This window comes from Austrofundulus limnaeus, unplaced genomic scaffold (genome assembly GCF_001266775.1).
Source record: "Austrofundulus limnaeus strain Quisiro unplaced genomic scaffold, Austrofundulus_limnaeus-1.0 Scaffold18, whole genome shotgun sequence".
NCBI lineage: Eukaryota > Metazoa > Chordata > Actinopteri > Cyprinodontiformes > Rivulidae > Austrofundulus > Austrofundulus limnaeus.
The window spans coordinates 2,643,957-2,659,861 of NW_013952420.1; the positions used below are offsets into that span (position 1 = coordinate 2,643,957).

At 40.2% G+C, this 15,905-nt stretch overlaps 1 protein-coding gene across 4 annotated transcripts in view; it reads left to right on the forward strand.

Annotated features, from left to right (window-relative positions):
• The window catches only part of LOC106514237 (RNA-binding motif, single-stranded-interacting protein 3), a 199,289-nt gene that overhangs the window by 159,061 nt on the left and 24,323 nt on the right, over positions 1 to 15,905 (forward strand). For all 4 annotated transcript variants that reach the window (XM_014003398.1, XM_014003400.1, XM_014003399.1 and 1 more), the window contains exons 7-8: positions 2,310 to 2,416; positions 11,787 to 11,830. In XM_014003398.1, coding sequence (XP_013858852.1) covers positions 2,310 to 2,416; positions 11,787 to 11,830 — 151 coding nt within the window. The remainder of the gene's footprint in view (positions 1 to 2,309; positions 2,417 to 11,786; positions 11,831 to 15,905) is intronic.

Consider the following 15,905-nt stretch of genomic DNA (forward strand, 5'->3'; position numbering starts at 1 on the left):
ATTATTCCCTCTGCTATTTGATGCTGTGCAGCAACACTAACATCTGTTTTGCTTTTGGACATTTTCTATGAAGCATAACCATAGAAACATGGAGGTTTGTTACAATCTGGAGCAGCTGTTTAATATCTCAAAAGCTCAAAAAAAGTCTCAACTACAGCCCCGAATCCCAGATGAGTTGAAAAGGAGATGCTGTGATGCAGAGCAGGAGCAAAGAGGAGAGAGAGAAGGAGGAAGTTCAAACCATCTCTTCAATCGATCATGATGGGCAACGTGAGATCGTAGGGGAACAAGTTGGATGAACTCCAGGCCCTAACATAAACTCACATAAGCTTTTTGACCATATGATGGACAACCATGAGCACCCCCTTCGTTAGACTGTCCTTCTACAACAGAGTGACTTCTGTCAAAGCTTCTTCAGTTCTACTGTAAGATGAACCTCTACAGGAGAGCCTTCCTGCCACAGCCATCAGTAAACAACTCTTTAAAGAAACCAGGATAATATGAGTTACAGCATTCAATTTCCCTTTGGGATTAATAAAGTATTATTGAATTGAATTGAAGTGAATTAAATTGAATTGAATTGGATTGGCCTGACATTTCGACAAATGCATTTTCACTTGCTGCCTTTGTTTCTGGGGTTTTTAACTAAGATCATCTTATATTGAGCAATAGTTATAATATACTGTATTGGTCGAACCTTGAAAATTATGTGCCCAATTATTGTACAATACTGCAATATCTTATGCGATCTCTTAGTGTTCAGAGTATTTGTTGTAAATGACTCTCAGTAACTATTACAACACGTCTTAACTCAAAATTACCGAGTTAAAAGCCATGTTTGTGTTTGTCAAGATCGTTTTGCTGCGGTGACCATTTTCAATCCAATTGGTGTCAAATACTAGTTGTTTGTAGACATTCATTTAATTAATATTTTCTGATAATTACATTAAAACCCACTCAGTTGTTCTTGAGATATTCAGTTAACAGACAGATAGGGTTGAGTCCAATAGTTAGGTAGTTTTAAAAGAAACTACAGCAAGTTATAGACATTTTTTTCCTTTTTAAGGTCAGTTTCTTGTGGCCACCATCTTGAATTTCTTCTAATGGCCCATGAGCTATTTTGCTAACACACACGCACACAAACACAGGCAAAATTGCTTATTACCCATTTTTGTCTTTTGGAGTTAATATAAAACAGTATATTATCAGCATCAAATGATGTTCTTCATTTTTTTATTTACTGTATGTTATACTAAAATTTATATTTTTATTATGTAAATAACAGTACTACCTGAGAATTTATTTAGTAATACATTTAATTAGTAGATGTAACCACCACATAATCAGGTATTTTTGTCTATTTGTTATCTAATTCTACGTTTGACCAACTTATTTGTCTTGTTTTTTGTAGCAAGGGAAGATTTATTTTGATCAATGTGAACTGGAGTGTTTGAGCTACTGTGGCTAAATGTAAATGTTGATGTTGATTAGTGTTTTCCTTTGTTTTGTTGTTTCTTGTTTGGTTTCTCTAAAAGTAAAGGAATCAACTCAAGCACCATGGATCACATGAAACAGGAGTTTATTTAAGTAATAAATATGCAATGAATTGTTCTGATTGTTGCTGTTTTCCTGGAATAGAAGCCTTTTCTTGTTGACTTTCACAATATCTAAATAATGTCATTAAAAGAGAATGAACTGATGTGCCACAAAGATTGGTTTGTTTATCTTTGGGATAAAACTGTTCCAGTTTTGCTGTTCTTTTTTTTCCCCACCCTGGAAGTCAGCAGTTTGAAGTTTGGTGAACTTTTGAAGTGCAGGTCACACTCCGTTAATCCTCTTTGTAATCAAGCTTTTCTGCTTTCTCTGGTCCAGAAAAAAAAGAACCATGTTTTTCTTTGAAGCCATTGCAATCTGCACTCACTGCCCTCAGGTCAGAGTGTGGGGATAATTTAGCATACGAAGTATGACTGCTTGGTTTGTTATTTGAACCATGCTCTTAAGATTACCCCGTGGCTTTGATTCGATGTCAAGGCTGTTTTTTTTTAACTAGTTTGTGGAGGTTGTACTGATAGAGTGATAATGTTGTTGTTTAGATGTTGGGATAAGGTGTGGAGGAGATAAATGAGCCTGAGTACAGTTTCCAGGTTTAGCTGATAAACAGTATGTTATGCTTTCGTTTAAGAAACAGCCTAGCAAAGTGTCTTTAAATGTAATCTTTAAAACAATCTTAGTTTTTTTCCTTCTTTTAAGATGTTTCATCTATCTCTGTGCTCATGCTTGTCTCCATCTCTTCACGGTTCACTCTGTAGCTCCTGCTGAGCCATTGCTGTGCAAGTTTGCCGATGGAGGTCAGAAGAAGAGGCAGACCCAGATCAAATACCCCCAGAATGGCAGACCATGGACACGGGAGGGAGAGGTGAGGCATATGAAAAAGAAAATTCACATAGCAGTCACAACAGTTTGGAAAAATCACAGCAAAAAAGCATTTTAAATCTCTTTAATATTTTGTGTGTGTGTGTGTGTGTGTGTGTGTGTGTGTGTGTGTGTGTGTGTGTGTGTGTGTGNGTGTGTGTGTGTGTGTGTGTGTGTGTGTGTGTGTGTGTGTGTGTGTGTGTGTGTGTGTAGAAAAGTCATTCTACAACCTTCTGATAACAGATCCATTTCATATTATCATTTTAGATGTGTTCCTAATTTACATTGACTCAGCTGTATTTATAAAGCACTTTTACTTATCTGAACTTTGCTCCATAACACTGTAGCCATAACTCTAATGCTGTGTTCACACCAAACGAGTTTTAAGCATCAGGGGCATCAGGTTTACCTGCAAAGTCTATGGTTGACGCACGTCAAGAGGTGTTGGGAGGTGCTGAGGAGCGTTTTGAAGCCTTTCAAGCATTTGATGCACGTGTTGAGCGCTGGAGTTGGAAAATCTGAACTTTTGCAGCTTGAGACTCAACTATGTGACGTAGTGACACATTTTCTGATGGGACTGTTTCCTGAATGATGTCCACTGAACAGGAGCTCTTCAGCTGAAATTGAATGCCTGTAGTCGGTGTCCTGGCAGGAGATGTGGGCAGCGATGTGGGTCAGCGACTCGTCAAACTGAGCTTGGGACAAAAATGGTTCTGAAAGCGACAGATATAATATTATCTGGTGAGTGCGACGTGCTCTTGCTTTCAGTAAATAAAGCAAAGCCACTTTCTTTATTTAATCTAACATTAAACGGAAACTGGCAGAGGAGGCTCTCCAACTCCAGATCTCAAGATGTTCCCTCTCCAGAGAGGAGACAAAATCCCTCCTGTGAGTTCTGAGTCTCCTGCTGGTGGGATAAGTCAGGAAAATCTCTCGAGGGAGCCACCAAGGAGGCATCAGATGCTTGATTCACCTTGACTTGCTTCTTTGAATGCAGAAGAGCAGCAGCTTCCTGACGAGCTGCCCCAAGAGTTTTTTTTTTAATGTAAGTCTGAACCCGGCCACCCTCACGTCATCATCTTGTATTTGAGATCTCATTCTTATGATCATGATCCACACCTCAAGACCATAGATCAGAGTTGGAATATAACTAGAACCAGAAACAAGTTTTGATTTTCGGCTCAGCTTCTCCTGCACCACACGACACAAAGCAAATGCCACAATATGGATGAGGTCATTGGGGCTGATGTGGGGGGGTATCGGGGTGTCAGGGGAGCCCTCGGGGGCTGGGTCTCTGGGGGTTCCTGGTCTGGGAGGCCATGGCCCTCGCCCTGGGGGGGAGCCTTGGTGATTCTGGGGGATAGTTTCTGGTGGCTGCATGCGGGCCCTCAGGTGGTCTGTAGCGGTGGTCATGGGTCACTGACCCGGTGACCTGGCTGTGCTGGGGTGGGTTTGGGGTGGACGCGAAGGGCCTGGTGTTCTGGGGTCATGCCGCCCCTGGGCTGTGGGGCTGGGGGGGTCAGGCCCTGGCGGGCATGTTGCCGGGTCTCTGGGCCGGTTTGCGCTCTGGTGCTAGGCTCGGGGCTGGGGGCCTTCGGTGCGCTGGTGGGTTGCAGGTCTCGGGCGCTAGAGGGTTGGGTTGGCTGGGGGCAGGGCCAGTGGCCCGTGGGAGGGGGCAGGTCGACTCAGCATGGGTGTTGAGTGTGCTATAGATTCTGAGAGTTGTCTGAATGTTGGGGTGGGTGTAGTATGTCTTCTGGGGTGGGGCAGTGTAGATGGCCTATGGTGGCGGCCAGGGGCTGTGCTGGGTTGGCTGGTTGGCCCCTTTGTTGTGGCGGGGGTTTGCTCTTGGTGGCCTCCTCGCGCTGTTGGCGGCTGGGTGGGCACTCTCAGCTGAATCTGCCTTGCTGGGTTTCGTTGGCTTCCTTGTGTTGCGGGCTGGCTATGGAGCTGGGGGTCAGGTCTTGGAGTTTGGACGGCTCTGGGGTGGGTGGAATGTTGGTCCTGCTTTCTGGTGGTCCCCTGGGCTCTGTTCAGCCGTAGTCTAGGTCTCCCCGGGCCTGGCTGTCTGTCCAGAGGAAGAGGTTTTGGGATCTCACTGCCTGGGTCTCGGGGAACGGGAGTGACTACCTTGGTCAGTCGGGGAGCTAACTCCCTGTGGGAGCATTTTTCTCCCCCAGTCATTTTTTCATCCCATCCCTCACCACATACCTCCACACTCTTCATTTTCAACTCCACCCGTGTAGGGCTTTTGGGGTGCAGGTGCATTACAAGGAGCAACAATTGTACATCTCCATTTGCCATGGCCACCTGGGCCACAATTTTACTGTACACATTCACTTATAACATCCTCATGACATTTACGTATATGGACTCGGCAGTGGGCACTTATGGCATGCAAGGGGCGGGATGAATGCTCTCACCACTGATGCCTGTGCCAACTGCCAATAGTTGCTTGTAGACATTTAGGGTTTTTGGGTTGGAGTTGGGGTGGAAGGAAAACTGGCATTGTGCTTTTATATATATATATATATATATTTCTTATGTCCCCAAGATACTTTCCTGTGTCATCACCACACAATACCTATCTGAAACACAGCCATCAAACTGCACCAGATGCAGCTAAGGGGCTCACATCTGCCCTAGGTTGTTTCTGTGACCAGTCACAGTTGTAGCGTTGGCATGAGGCTAGCTGGACCAGTTCTGTGCCAGTATGCTTCGGGATATGTTATAAATATTCAGCCCCATCCTCTACCCAGAACCTCTGTCTGCTGATAGACCCCATAAAACAAGAACATTCCATTAGAGAGGTGTTTTTCAAGTGAACAAAGCTGAATAAACAATACTCATAATATATTTGATGACCATCTTAAGACTGCCAGTAATTTGTGTTCCTTTTAATTGCTTCTTTGTTGTGCACCTAGCCATGTTTGAGCCTTTTAAAGATGAAATGTAAAATAAAAAATCCTAGTAAAACAATTATGTTAGAAAACTAACATCTCATGAGGCATTTCTTCAACATCATCAGTCTTTAGTCAGGGTTCCATTTCTCATATCTTCCTTTCAACATTTACCTGAAAGCCTTGGATAAAGCTCGACAGCTTCCCTGCATGGTTATTATCTGCTTTCATTTCCAGTAACATACTGTAGGCTGAAACTGAGACTCTGTCTACAATAGGAAAACTGGAATGCATAAATTTAAACTATAAAATGTCTGAAATAATAGAATCCTTTTTATGTCTTTGTTAAAACCTCAGCTGTCATCTTCACCAAAAATGAAACTTTGTATGGAGGAATAAAAGCAGATTGACTGTTGCACCAAAAGGGAGCACAGATTTATTGTGTCGACACCAGAGCATTAATTTACGGAAGAAGACGAGTGAAAAATAACGTCCTCACCTACTGATAGAGGGAAGTTTTCTCCTAATTCTCACATTATTTTTAGGCTGGGAAAGAGCAAGGTGGTAAAATGGAATAAAATGACACCAGGGTAAAACAAAATAAGAACTACAACAACAGAATGCTGAGATGCGTGTTCAACCTTCAGGCACAGTTTGCAGGTTTGACTTTTATATACGTATAAGACGAAACCGTGGCACTTCCTTTCAGGGCTTCCTTGGTGGTGGTCATTTGTATTTTCTGTCTTCTTGTCAACATTTGTCTTATTGTGAAAAAAAACATCCTTACACATTTGTCATTTATCCAGATCCTGACAAGCTTCTTGTCTGTAAGGTTGGCACTCTATCTTCTTTTAAGACTAGAGTTAAAACTTTTGTTTTTTGGTAAACCCTAGTGAGTCAAAGGACTCAGGACACCCATTTATTTCAGGAAGAAAAAGGAAAAATAAAATATTTGAATACCCCAGCAAGTAATGGGTGAGGGGATATCGTTTTTAGATTATGTTCAGAACATGGCTGCTATTTTGAAAGCTACCATATTGGATGAAAGTCTTTTTTTCCAATGGGAAGGTGGTCATTTAGCATGTTATTGAACTCCAGAATTGTCTCAGAAATCGATTGCCACAATCAGATTCACAATAAATCTTGTGGTTCAAAAATTATAAGCACAGAAATTTGCAAAAAAACAGCTGGGAACTTTGCTTGTTTATTTGATGTGTTCAGTTTGCTGTCCCTGGTGCTGAACACAGAAAGTGTCCAGTGGTTTTTGACTCATCCTAAAAGAGAGTTGGTTTGGATTTCATGAGCTACCCCTTATAGTCATTGGCCAGAGGAAAAAAATGGTATCCAAAAAGGAGTAAAAATAATTTGGTATAGGTGTTTAGCTAGACTCAAAATACAGTTTTGGTAGCTAAAGGCTATTGGACCCATTTTTTTATTTTTCAAGATGTATCGAATACTGAATAATATGGATTCCCAATAATCTACTAAGAAATGCAGTAAAAAATGTGCTGTTAATTGATTACAACGTTTAGCACTGTGTGATAAAATTAATAAATGTTTAAGTGCAGAATATAAATTTATTAGCTTATTTCCAGTATGTAACCATAAATATGGTAAAAATAGATAAAATCTGGGCATTATTTTAGACTGAAAAATATATTTTACTTCTCACTTCATTATATTCTACTATAGCTAAAGATTTGCTCATCGAGTTTATGCAGAACCTTCCTGGTAAGCATTAGGACACATATTGGGCATATTAGTTATGCTCTATGCTTCTATAGGATGTGACTGCTCGCTTTTCTTTTTTATTTTTTTTTCACCCCATATAGACTACATCTGTGCCAGCTTTTCTGTGTCCGTGTCTCTTTCCTGTCCTCGCAAATTCCAGCTGGTCGAGGCAAATAGTTGTCCATCGTTTGCCTGGTTCTGCTGGAGGTTTCTACCTGTTAAAAGGGAGTTTTTCCCTTTCCATTGTCACCAATGTGCTGTTCAGGATGGTAGATTTGATGCAATCTTCTGGCTTCTTTATATAAATAACTTTTGGTAATTGGCATTTTATAATAAATGTGAATGTTTTTTCTACAGCCCCCTGAGTTTTGTTGTGAACTGGCGCTTTATAAATAAACTGACTGAAGCTGAATTACTTCACTTGGCCTTGAAGCAACCTGTTGGAGGTTTAAGTATTTGTTGGGAGCAGGTCTTAAGAGTCTGAGCTGACTAATAGAAGCATCTTGTAGAGGAGCTGCTTCGAGGAGCTTTGTTGCACTCTCATGCTCAGTTGGCCGAAGCTAATCTCCCAGAGACCCTCACTCCTAAAATAGTCTGGCCTCCAGACATCATAAGCAAACACTTGCACCAGGATTTGATCCCAGAATCACACATAAAGCAGCGTCAGAACATTTTCCAGTGTTTGGTAATACTACAGATACAGTGGTTTGCAAAAGTATTCATACCCCTTGAACTTTTCCATATTTTGTCACATTACAACCACAAACATAAATATATTTCACTGGAATTTAATGTGAAAGACCAACACAAAGTGGTATACAATTGTGAAGTGGAAGCAAAATTTTACATGAATCAAAACATTTTTTACAAATAAAAAACTGAAAAGTGCGACGTGCAAAAGTATTCAGCCCTCTTTTCCCTGAGTGCAACCAATTGCATTCAGAAGTTGCCTGATGACTGCTAATGACTCAAAAGGGTCCACCTGTGTGTAATCTAATCTCAGTACAAATACAGCTGCTCCGTGACGGCCTCAGATGTTGGTTAAGAGAATATTGGGGAGCAAACAGCATCATGAAGTCCAAAGAACACACCAGACAGGTTAGGAATATGGTTTTGGAGAAGTTTAAAGCAGGCTTAGGTTATAAAAAGATTTCCCAAGCTTTGAACATCTCACGGAGCACTGTTCAATCCATCATCCGGAAATGGAAAGAGTATGGCACCACAGTAAACCTGCCAAGACAAGGCCYTCCACCTAAACTTACAGGCCGAACAAGGAGATCACTGATCAGAAAGGCAGCCAAGAGGCCCATGGTGACTCTGGATGAAATGCAGAGAGCCACAGCTCAGGTGGGGGAAACTGTCCACAGGACAACAATTAGTCGTGCACTACACAAATGTGGTCTTTATGGAAGAGTGGCAAGGAGAAAGCCATTGTTAAAAGAAAACCATAAGAAGTCCCGTTTGCAGTTTGCCAGAAGCCATGTTGAGGACACAGCAAACATGTGGAAGAAGGTGCTTTGGTCAGACGAGACCAAAATTGAACTTTTTGGCCACAATGCAAAACGCTATGTGTGGCGGAGAAAGAACACTGCACATCACTCTGAAAATACCATCCCCACTGTCAAATATGGTGGTGGCAGCATCATGCTCTGGGGGTGCTTCTCTTCAGCAGGGACCGGGAAGTTGGTCAAAGTTGATGGGAAGATGGATGGAGCCAAATACAGGGCAATCTTGGAAGAAAACCTGTTGGAGTCAGCAAAAGATTTGAGACTGGGGCGGAGGTTCACCTTCCAGCAGGACAACGACCCTAAACATAAAGCCAAAGCTACAATGGAGTGGTTTAAAAAAAAGAATATTCATGTGTTAGAATGGCCCAGTCAAAGTCCAGACCTAAACCCAATTGAGAATTTGTGGCAAGATCTCAAAACTGCTGTTCACAAACGCTCTCCATCCAATCTGACTGAGCTTGAGCTGTTTTGCAAGGAGGAATGGGCAAGAATTGCAGTCACTAGATGTGCAAAGCTGGTGGAGACATACCCTAAAAGACTTGCAGCTGTAATTGCAGCTGTAATTGCAGCAAAAGGTGGCTCCACAAAGTATTGACTCAGGGGGGCTGAATAATTTTGCACATCGCACTTTTCAGTTTTTTATTTGTAAAAAATGTTTTGATTCATGTAAAATTTTGCTTCCACTTCACAATTGTATACCACTTTGTGTTGGTCTTTCACATTAAATTCCAGTGAAATATATTTATGTTTGTGGTTGTAATGTGACAAAATATGGAAAAGTTCAAGGGGTATGAATACTTTTGCAAACCACTGTAAATAGAAGGATCTGATAAAGCTGACAAAGATTTTTTTTTGTTGTTGCAAAAGATCAACAGGAAAATCATCACTGAAAATAAAGTTTTCCCAAGGTGACAAGAAGAATGACTGTACATGGCATATATTTTATATTCTTTAAAAAAAAGAAAATTGAAAAGCTGAGGCAAAAAAAGAAACAAAATTGCAGGGGTTTTATTTTAATTTTGCATTAACTGATTTTAATGTTCTGCCGTCTTTTTGTTACTTTTCCTCTATCTGTCATATTATTTCCTAGAAACTGTGTTTGAAAGGAAAAAGAAACTATTTCTGCAGCAGAGTTCAGCATCAGGGCACCCTTTTAACTCCAGTTAATTTGGAGAGAAGAGCTAGCCATGGATTACTGTACGACTTACAAATGATTTGTTTAAAGCTGCACAGTTAAAATGGGGACTGGTGATGGAGGAAAGAATGAACAGGAAGAGAAGATAAAAGATTCAAAACATCATTATATCTTAAAGCTGGCCTAAAATTTGCAAAGACGAGAGGAAATGCTCAACAATCTCATCCAAACTAAGTAAAGAAACTATTTTTTTATTTGGACATGGCAAAGGAAATGAACAAATAAAAAGTGCCTTTAATGGCGAATCTTTGCCTAAAGAGTTAAAGAGAAAATAATGAAATGAACTCTCCGGCTCAGTTATTTAAGAATTGTAATTTTATTGTAAACACGGTTATGTATTTTAAGTTTAATTTTCCTGTTACAGCCCCAAGCATGTACTGCCTCTCTTAAGCTCTTAAGTGCTTCTCCATGTATTAGACGTTTCCAGCTCCAGATGCTGATTGGCTGCCTCCCTCTGCTGGTGGATTTCCTGAGGTGACCTTCAAGGTTTACCTGTCCGAAGATGATTGGCTGGAGCACACCTTGGACAACAACACCCACTCACCAGTAGCTCCCAATGAGGAAACCTGGCCACCTGATGGAGCTTATAAAAGCCAGCTCAATCATTCAGTCAGGGCTGCTGTGCTTTAGCTGCAGTATGCCGTTGGTTTTTGACTAGATTGTCTTTGTTAGGTTGTTAGGATTGTATTGGTTGTGACTGCGCTTCAGAAACTTTTGTAGCCAAAAGATTCCATTTGTGAGACTCTATGCCTGATTTGAGCCAGTAGTTTTGGTCAATTTGTTTTGTTATTTGAGAATTTGGGTTTTGTTTTCTTTTGGACTTTTCTATTTGGGATTTTGCACCTCAGACTTTATTTAGTCTATGTTTGCTGTGTTTCAGTTAATTCTTGAGGAAAACCTCCTGCCTTTGTGGTATTTTATTGTTAGTGCCTTGCACTTTAATTGTAAAAATAAATTGCATCTTACTTTTTTATACTAAATTTTGGGTCTTGTCATAAATGTTGCGTCCATCACGAGCCGGGACGTAACATCTCTAAAGTAGCTGAAAATGATGTGATGGCATGGCAACTTTCTTTTACAGATGACTTGACTGTACTTCATGCTGCTGTGATGTTAAACCTTATTAATGACACTGAGTGTAATACCTTGAGGCTGTAGCATCTCAAGTTTGACTCCCCAAAAATAAAGTAAAAAAAAGAAAATTATTGCAGTGTTTATTTCATTTATATTTATTTTAACAATAAAGCAAAAAGTGCATCTCATTTTCAATTTCATTCAAATCACATAGAGAACATTTTTGATCCTCCTCTGGAACTGAGCAAAATCATTCGGTTTCTAATGCTAAAGGCAAAGTACCGGATCTGAGTTGTGAACACACTGACCTCTGTTGTTTAGTTAAATTACATGTTGCATAAAACTCAGGTCTATAGACGTCCATTATTAGGATATGAGTTTGTAATTTTGGTTTATGCAGAATGTCGTCTCCCCATTTACATTTATAACTTCAAAATAAAAGTTAAATTTCTTCAGTATTACATCTCAACTTATTTTTATAAATACGCTGAAAATTTGCCTCCTCAAATATCTTCTCATTTTGTCTAACCCAAGTTTACCTATTAGACAAGTCCCAATAAAAACATGTGTTTGTTTATCTATTAAGATAGTGATGATATATGACATTTTTTTCACAAAACCTCTAATAAAGCACCAGATAACTACTGACGTCATGTAATATGCAGCAGTGAACGGACGCCACGTTGTGAAAATGAAATATGTTTCTGGATATGCTTGTGCACCAATTTGCAATAATGTATTCTTATCACTTATGCATGTTATTTTTATTGTTTTTAATTTATTTGTTTGTCAGTATTGTATTATTATGTTGTTGTTTTTAACCCTTTTACAGATTTCCTGCCTTTTTTCATTTGTAAACATTAATAAGTTATAGTAATTTCTGAAAATATATTGATTTTATAAAAAACATTATTTTCTTGTTTTTTTTTTTTTTTTAATATGCTTGTTTTTGTTTCCTCCAAACAGAGTGGCATGGCGTTAACGTACGATCCCACTGCAATACAGAACGGGTAGGTGGCAGTTTTCCCTATCAAATGTACAAACCGTTTCTCACTTTCTGACACCTACAAATTTTACTTTGTGAACTAATAGAAAACTTCACAACTAAAGAAACACACCAATCAACCAGTAGTACTGATGGGCAAAAGCACTTAAACGCGCACACACACATGCACACGTACACTTGTCTATCTGGTTCTGCCTGTTGCAGATGGAGCATTTATTTATGCACCTATGCATACAAGCTGTCAGACATGTTGGTTCTAACTGCAGACAGGGATGCTGGGCGGTGTTGCAGTCCCCCTGTAAGACTTTCATCAGCCGAGGCTATCTGCAGTGCTCCCGAGCTGAATGATGAGAGCAGAGAGTCTGGCTGTTTCAGAGGGAAATTGGAGATTGGTGGTGTCTGCTAGGAATGCTTCTGGTGATGCGTTCCCTGGGGATGCTCCTGCCTAGGCCTTTGTTTATCTCCATCAGCTCTTTTCTCCATCCCTCTTTTTTTTTGTTCAAATCTCTACTATCCTAACTATCACAGTTCAGTTTTGTTTGCTGATCTTTGCATTCTTCATCTCTTAAGTAAATCATAAAACAAAAATTCCAGTCTTTACACTCTCCTGTTTTTGTCTCTTCGGTGTGCGGTTTCACTAAACCCTTTCTTCCTTCCAGTTCAGCTCTTTTTAAACAGCTGCTTTAGTTTCAGTAATCTCTCGTGGTTTTAAAAAAATGAAATAAAAAATGCGTGTGCGACCGTTCGTGCATGCATAAATGCAGAGTCGTACGCGAGCATCTGTGCTCTCGTGGTGTTTGAGCCTTCTCCGACCCCTCATCCGAGGTCATCCGAGCTCCTTCCGGCATGGCACTAAATGACTGTGAAATGCTAATGCAGCTAATTAGAGAGGCAAAAAAGGGAAAAAATGCAGGGAGGGAAGGGGTTTGCATGAAAATGGAGGGATGAACAGGGTCAAGAGGAGGGCAGAGGCAAAAATAAAGTCAGCCCAAGGAGAGTAGCAGAGAATATGAATCAATTACTGCTTCGCTTGTGTCTCTGAACTCGAGCTGGTTTGTAAGAACTAACGCCAGGTTTTTAATACTGGAAGCACTTATTTCCCAGAATGCTCTGGCTGAAAGCCTGTCCTCTTTATTGTCAAGATTAAAACCCAAAATCACTTTCTCGCTGTCTGCACTTCCCCTCCTCCCGAGTTGCCGATCTCTTCAACTTCTCTGCTGCTCTTTGCATATTTGTTGGTTTCTCTCTCCTGTAAAGTCACTGAGGTTAGCACTAAATCACCCGCTAATTTTTCATTTCGAACGCCTGACTGTGCGCTCAGACCACACCAGGAGTTACATTCAATCCTCTTCTAATGCTCTGCTCGCAGTTACATGTTAAGTGCATTGTTTGAGTGGCTGTATTAGAGTCTCCATTGACAGTTTGCTGCTCGGAGCTAATAGCTTCCATCAATAACCTTGGATCTGTCCTCTGCCTACTTCTTTCCTCTCTCAAAACACATCAGTCTAATGAAAAATACAATAAATACAATCAGAGGAGCGTATTGAATAACCCTGCTGCTGTCCCTCATTTGTATTCATCAATGACAGTAATACAGTATCTCTAATGCAAGTCATATATTAATTGTAGTCAGAAAGACTGATCCATGCTACAGCTCTGCCTGCTGGGGAGTCTTCAATACTCTTTCTAACAAGTTCCAGTCTTTTTGTCCTATTTTTGTGTTTGCCCAAGCTGTTTTTTAATCTCTGCTCTGTCTTTCATTTTGTATAAAATACATTTATACTTCATATATAGACTATATGTTCAAGTTCCAATCATAAAACCACTTTGGGCTTTAGGTGGAAACAATCAATGTTAATTTGACGTATTCAAATCCATGCTTATCTTTTGGTGGACAGTGTTCAGATGGAACTGCCTGGAACTTTCTAGTCCAAATTTAAAGACGACACATGCAAAATCCAGTTTTTTAGCTATTAAATACATTTTGTGTGTGCTTGGAGTCGCTACGAGTGCAGAAAAGTTGAATTTAGTTACTGTTTTTCAGTTTGTTGCACCAAAACTGAATGATTTAAATGTGAAACGGAAGGACTTAAAAGCATGGTATGTCCCTCTTTAACATCAGGTGATGGACAAATAGGAATGCAACATTTATTAATTTCAGAAATGACATCATGCTTAGCTTCTTTTATGTAGGATTGAGTGCATATTTTTGTCTCCTTGATGTTCTGTGATGCAGCCAGGAGCTGTTGTTTGAGATCAGGAGAAGCCATCAGCAGGGTGTGGAGGACTGAGACTTCCAGTTCAGTACAAGACGCTACAGAATATAGATCACTGGTAGTAGTTAGGACACACAATGTACTTAGCTCAGAGACAGAGATCTGAGAAAGCTAACCGTTAGCTGGGTACAGTTAGCAGGAACAAAACACTTGTGCGATCCCTCACAAAACGGTAAAGGTGCACCAAAGGTGCAAAAATTCTCCATGGAGAAAATTGTTATAGGCCATATTTTGTATTCATGGGATGTGCATTTCTTCAGCTAGGCTTTTACATTTTTTTCCCCAAATAAAAATAATACAGAACCGAAAGATCTGGTATTAAGGGAAAATAAAAGTCTTATTTTGGTGAACTGAGCTGCTGGGTCGTCACACTTTCAGAACAATCAGCCTGCGCGTGAACCAGAACTCAGTCGGCTTCTAATTAATTAGGTTTTCTCTGTTTTGTTCCACAGACGTGAACCATGTTGTATTTTGGCAATTGGAGAGAAATTATTGAAGCACCGTTTTTACAACCTCTACTTAGCCTTCAGCGCTCCAATTAAAGCATTAAAAACCCAACAGGGGCCAACCGTCAGAGGTTTGCATCTTTGTAGCTGAGGTGGAAAACTAGTCCTGACTGGGAAAATGAGATGTAGAAACAGAACGTGCTAACTTACAGACGTGCAAAGAAAACATTTCAGTCTTGAAATGAAATGTACTCTTTTGTTATCTTGTCTCTGCTTGATATCTGAGTCACTGCTGTACGTTCTGCATTACATGTCCAAAATATTTAGAAAATAAATCCAACAAAGCAGATTATATGATATTTTAGGAAAACCTAATTTGAGAGCAAAGTAGCTTTTATGTAATTATGGCTGTTAGAGACAGAAAGAGAAGGACTTTTTTTGTCTCTGCCTCCCCTCCCTTTAGCTCCATTATTCAGTCAACAGACACTTTAGGATCGATCGGGCACAGCAACATGGCCTGGTGGATGAAACATGTCCTCTCTAGGTACACAATGATAAATAAAGCACTGCGAGCCACAGCATTGCACTGCTGCAGGGTTGTGGGGGTGAAATAAGAAAAGGAGAGAGAGCGAAATGAAAGTAAATTCAGAAGGGCAAACAGAGGAATGGGCCGAAACAAAGCTGCAACTGCAGCTTTCTGAGTTTGTGTAGGTGGGAACATAAAGGGTAATATTGAAATATTTCACCCACTCACACATTAAGGTGATCATTTATTATGCATAGCTGCAGTGCACACTCCTTTGTAAAACGATGTGTACTCAAATTCAGTGTCAAGTCTCATTCTCTGTCTTTGATGGTTTGGCACAAAGTGAAGCTGCAGTATAAATTATTTCTATGACAGCACTGATGAGGATGTCTGGTTCATTTTGTCAGCGTTGACTTAAAATGCTCCGAGCACAAACCCTGGCCCAAACGATGGAATCACCTCTCTTTCTTCAGTTGCTTAATTTTGTATTTTTTAAAACAGATAAATCACAGACATGCCACAAAAACATAACTTATCCCAACTTTCTGGTATTAAGAAACAATAAAAAAATGTAAATGAGTTGCTGTTCGATCAATCAATCAATCATATTATAGAATCAGTGTATAATTTGCAGTTCTAAAACAAACACCTGCATCAGAATAAATCCAATATTTTGTCTCATATGGCTTCAACATGAGTAGTGCCAGCTGAAACAAAAGTGGATGGAAATAAACCATTATGGAATGTTGCAAAAGATGTTGGTCAGCTGTTTGTAAAATCAGGAAGGAAGGAAGGAAGGAAGGAAGGAAGGAAGGAAGGAAGGAAGGAAGG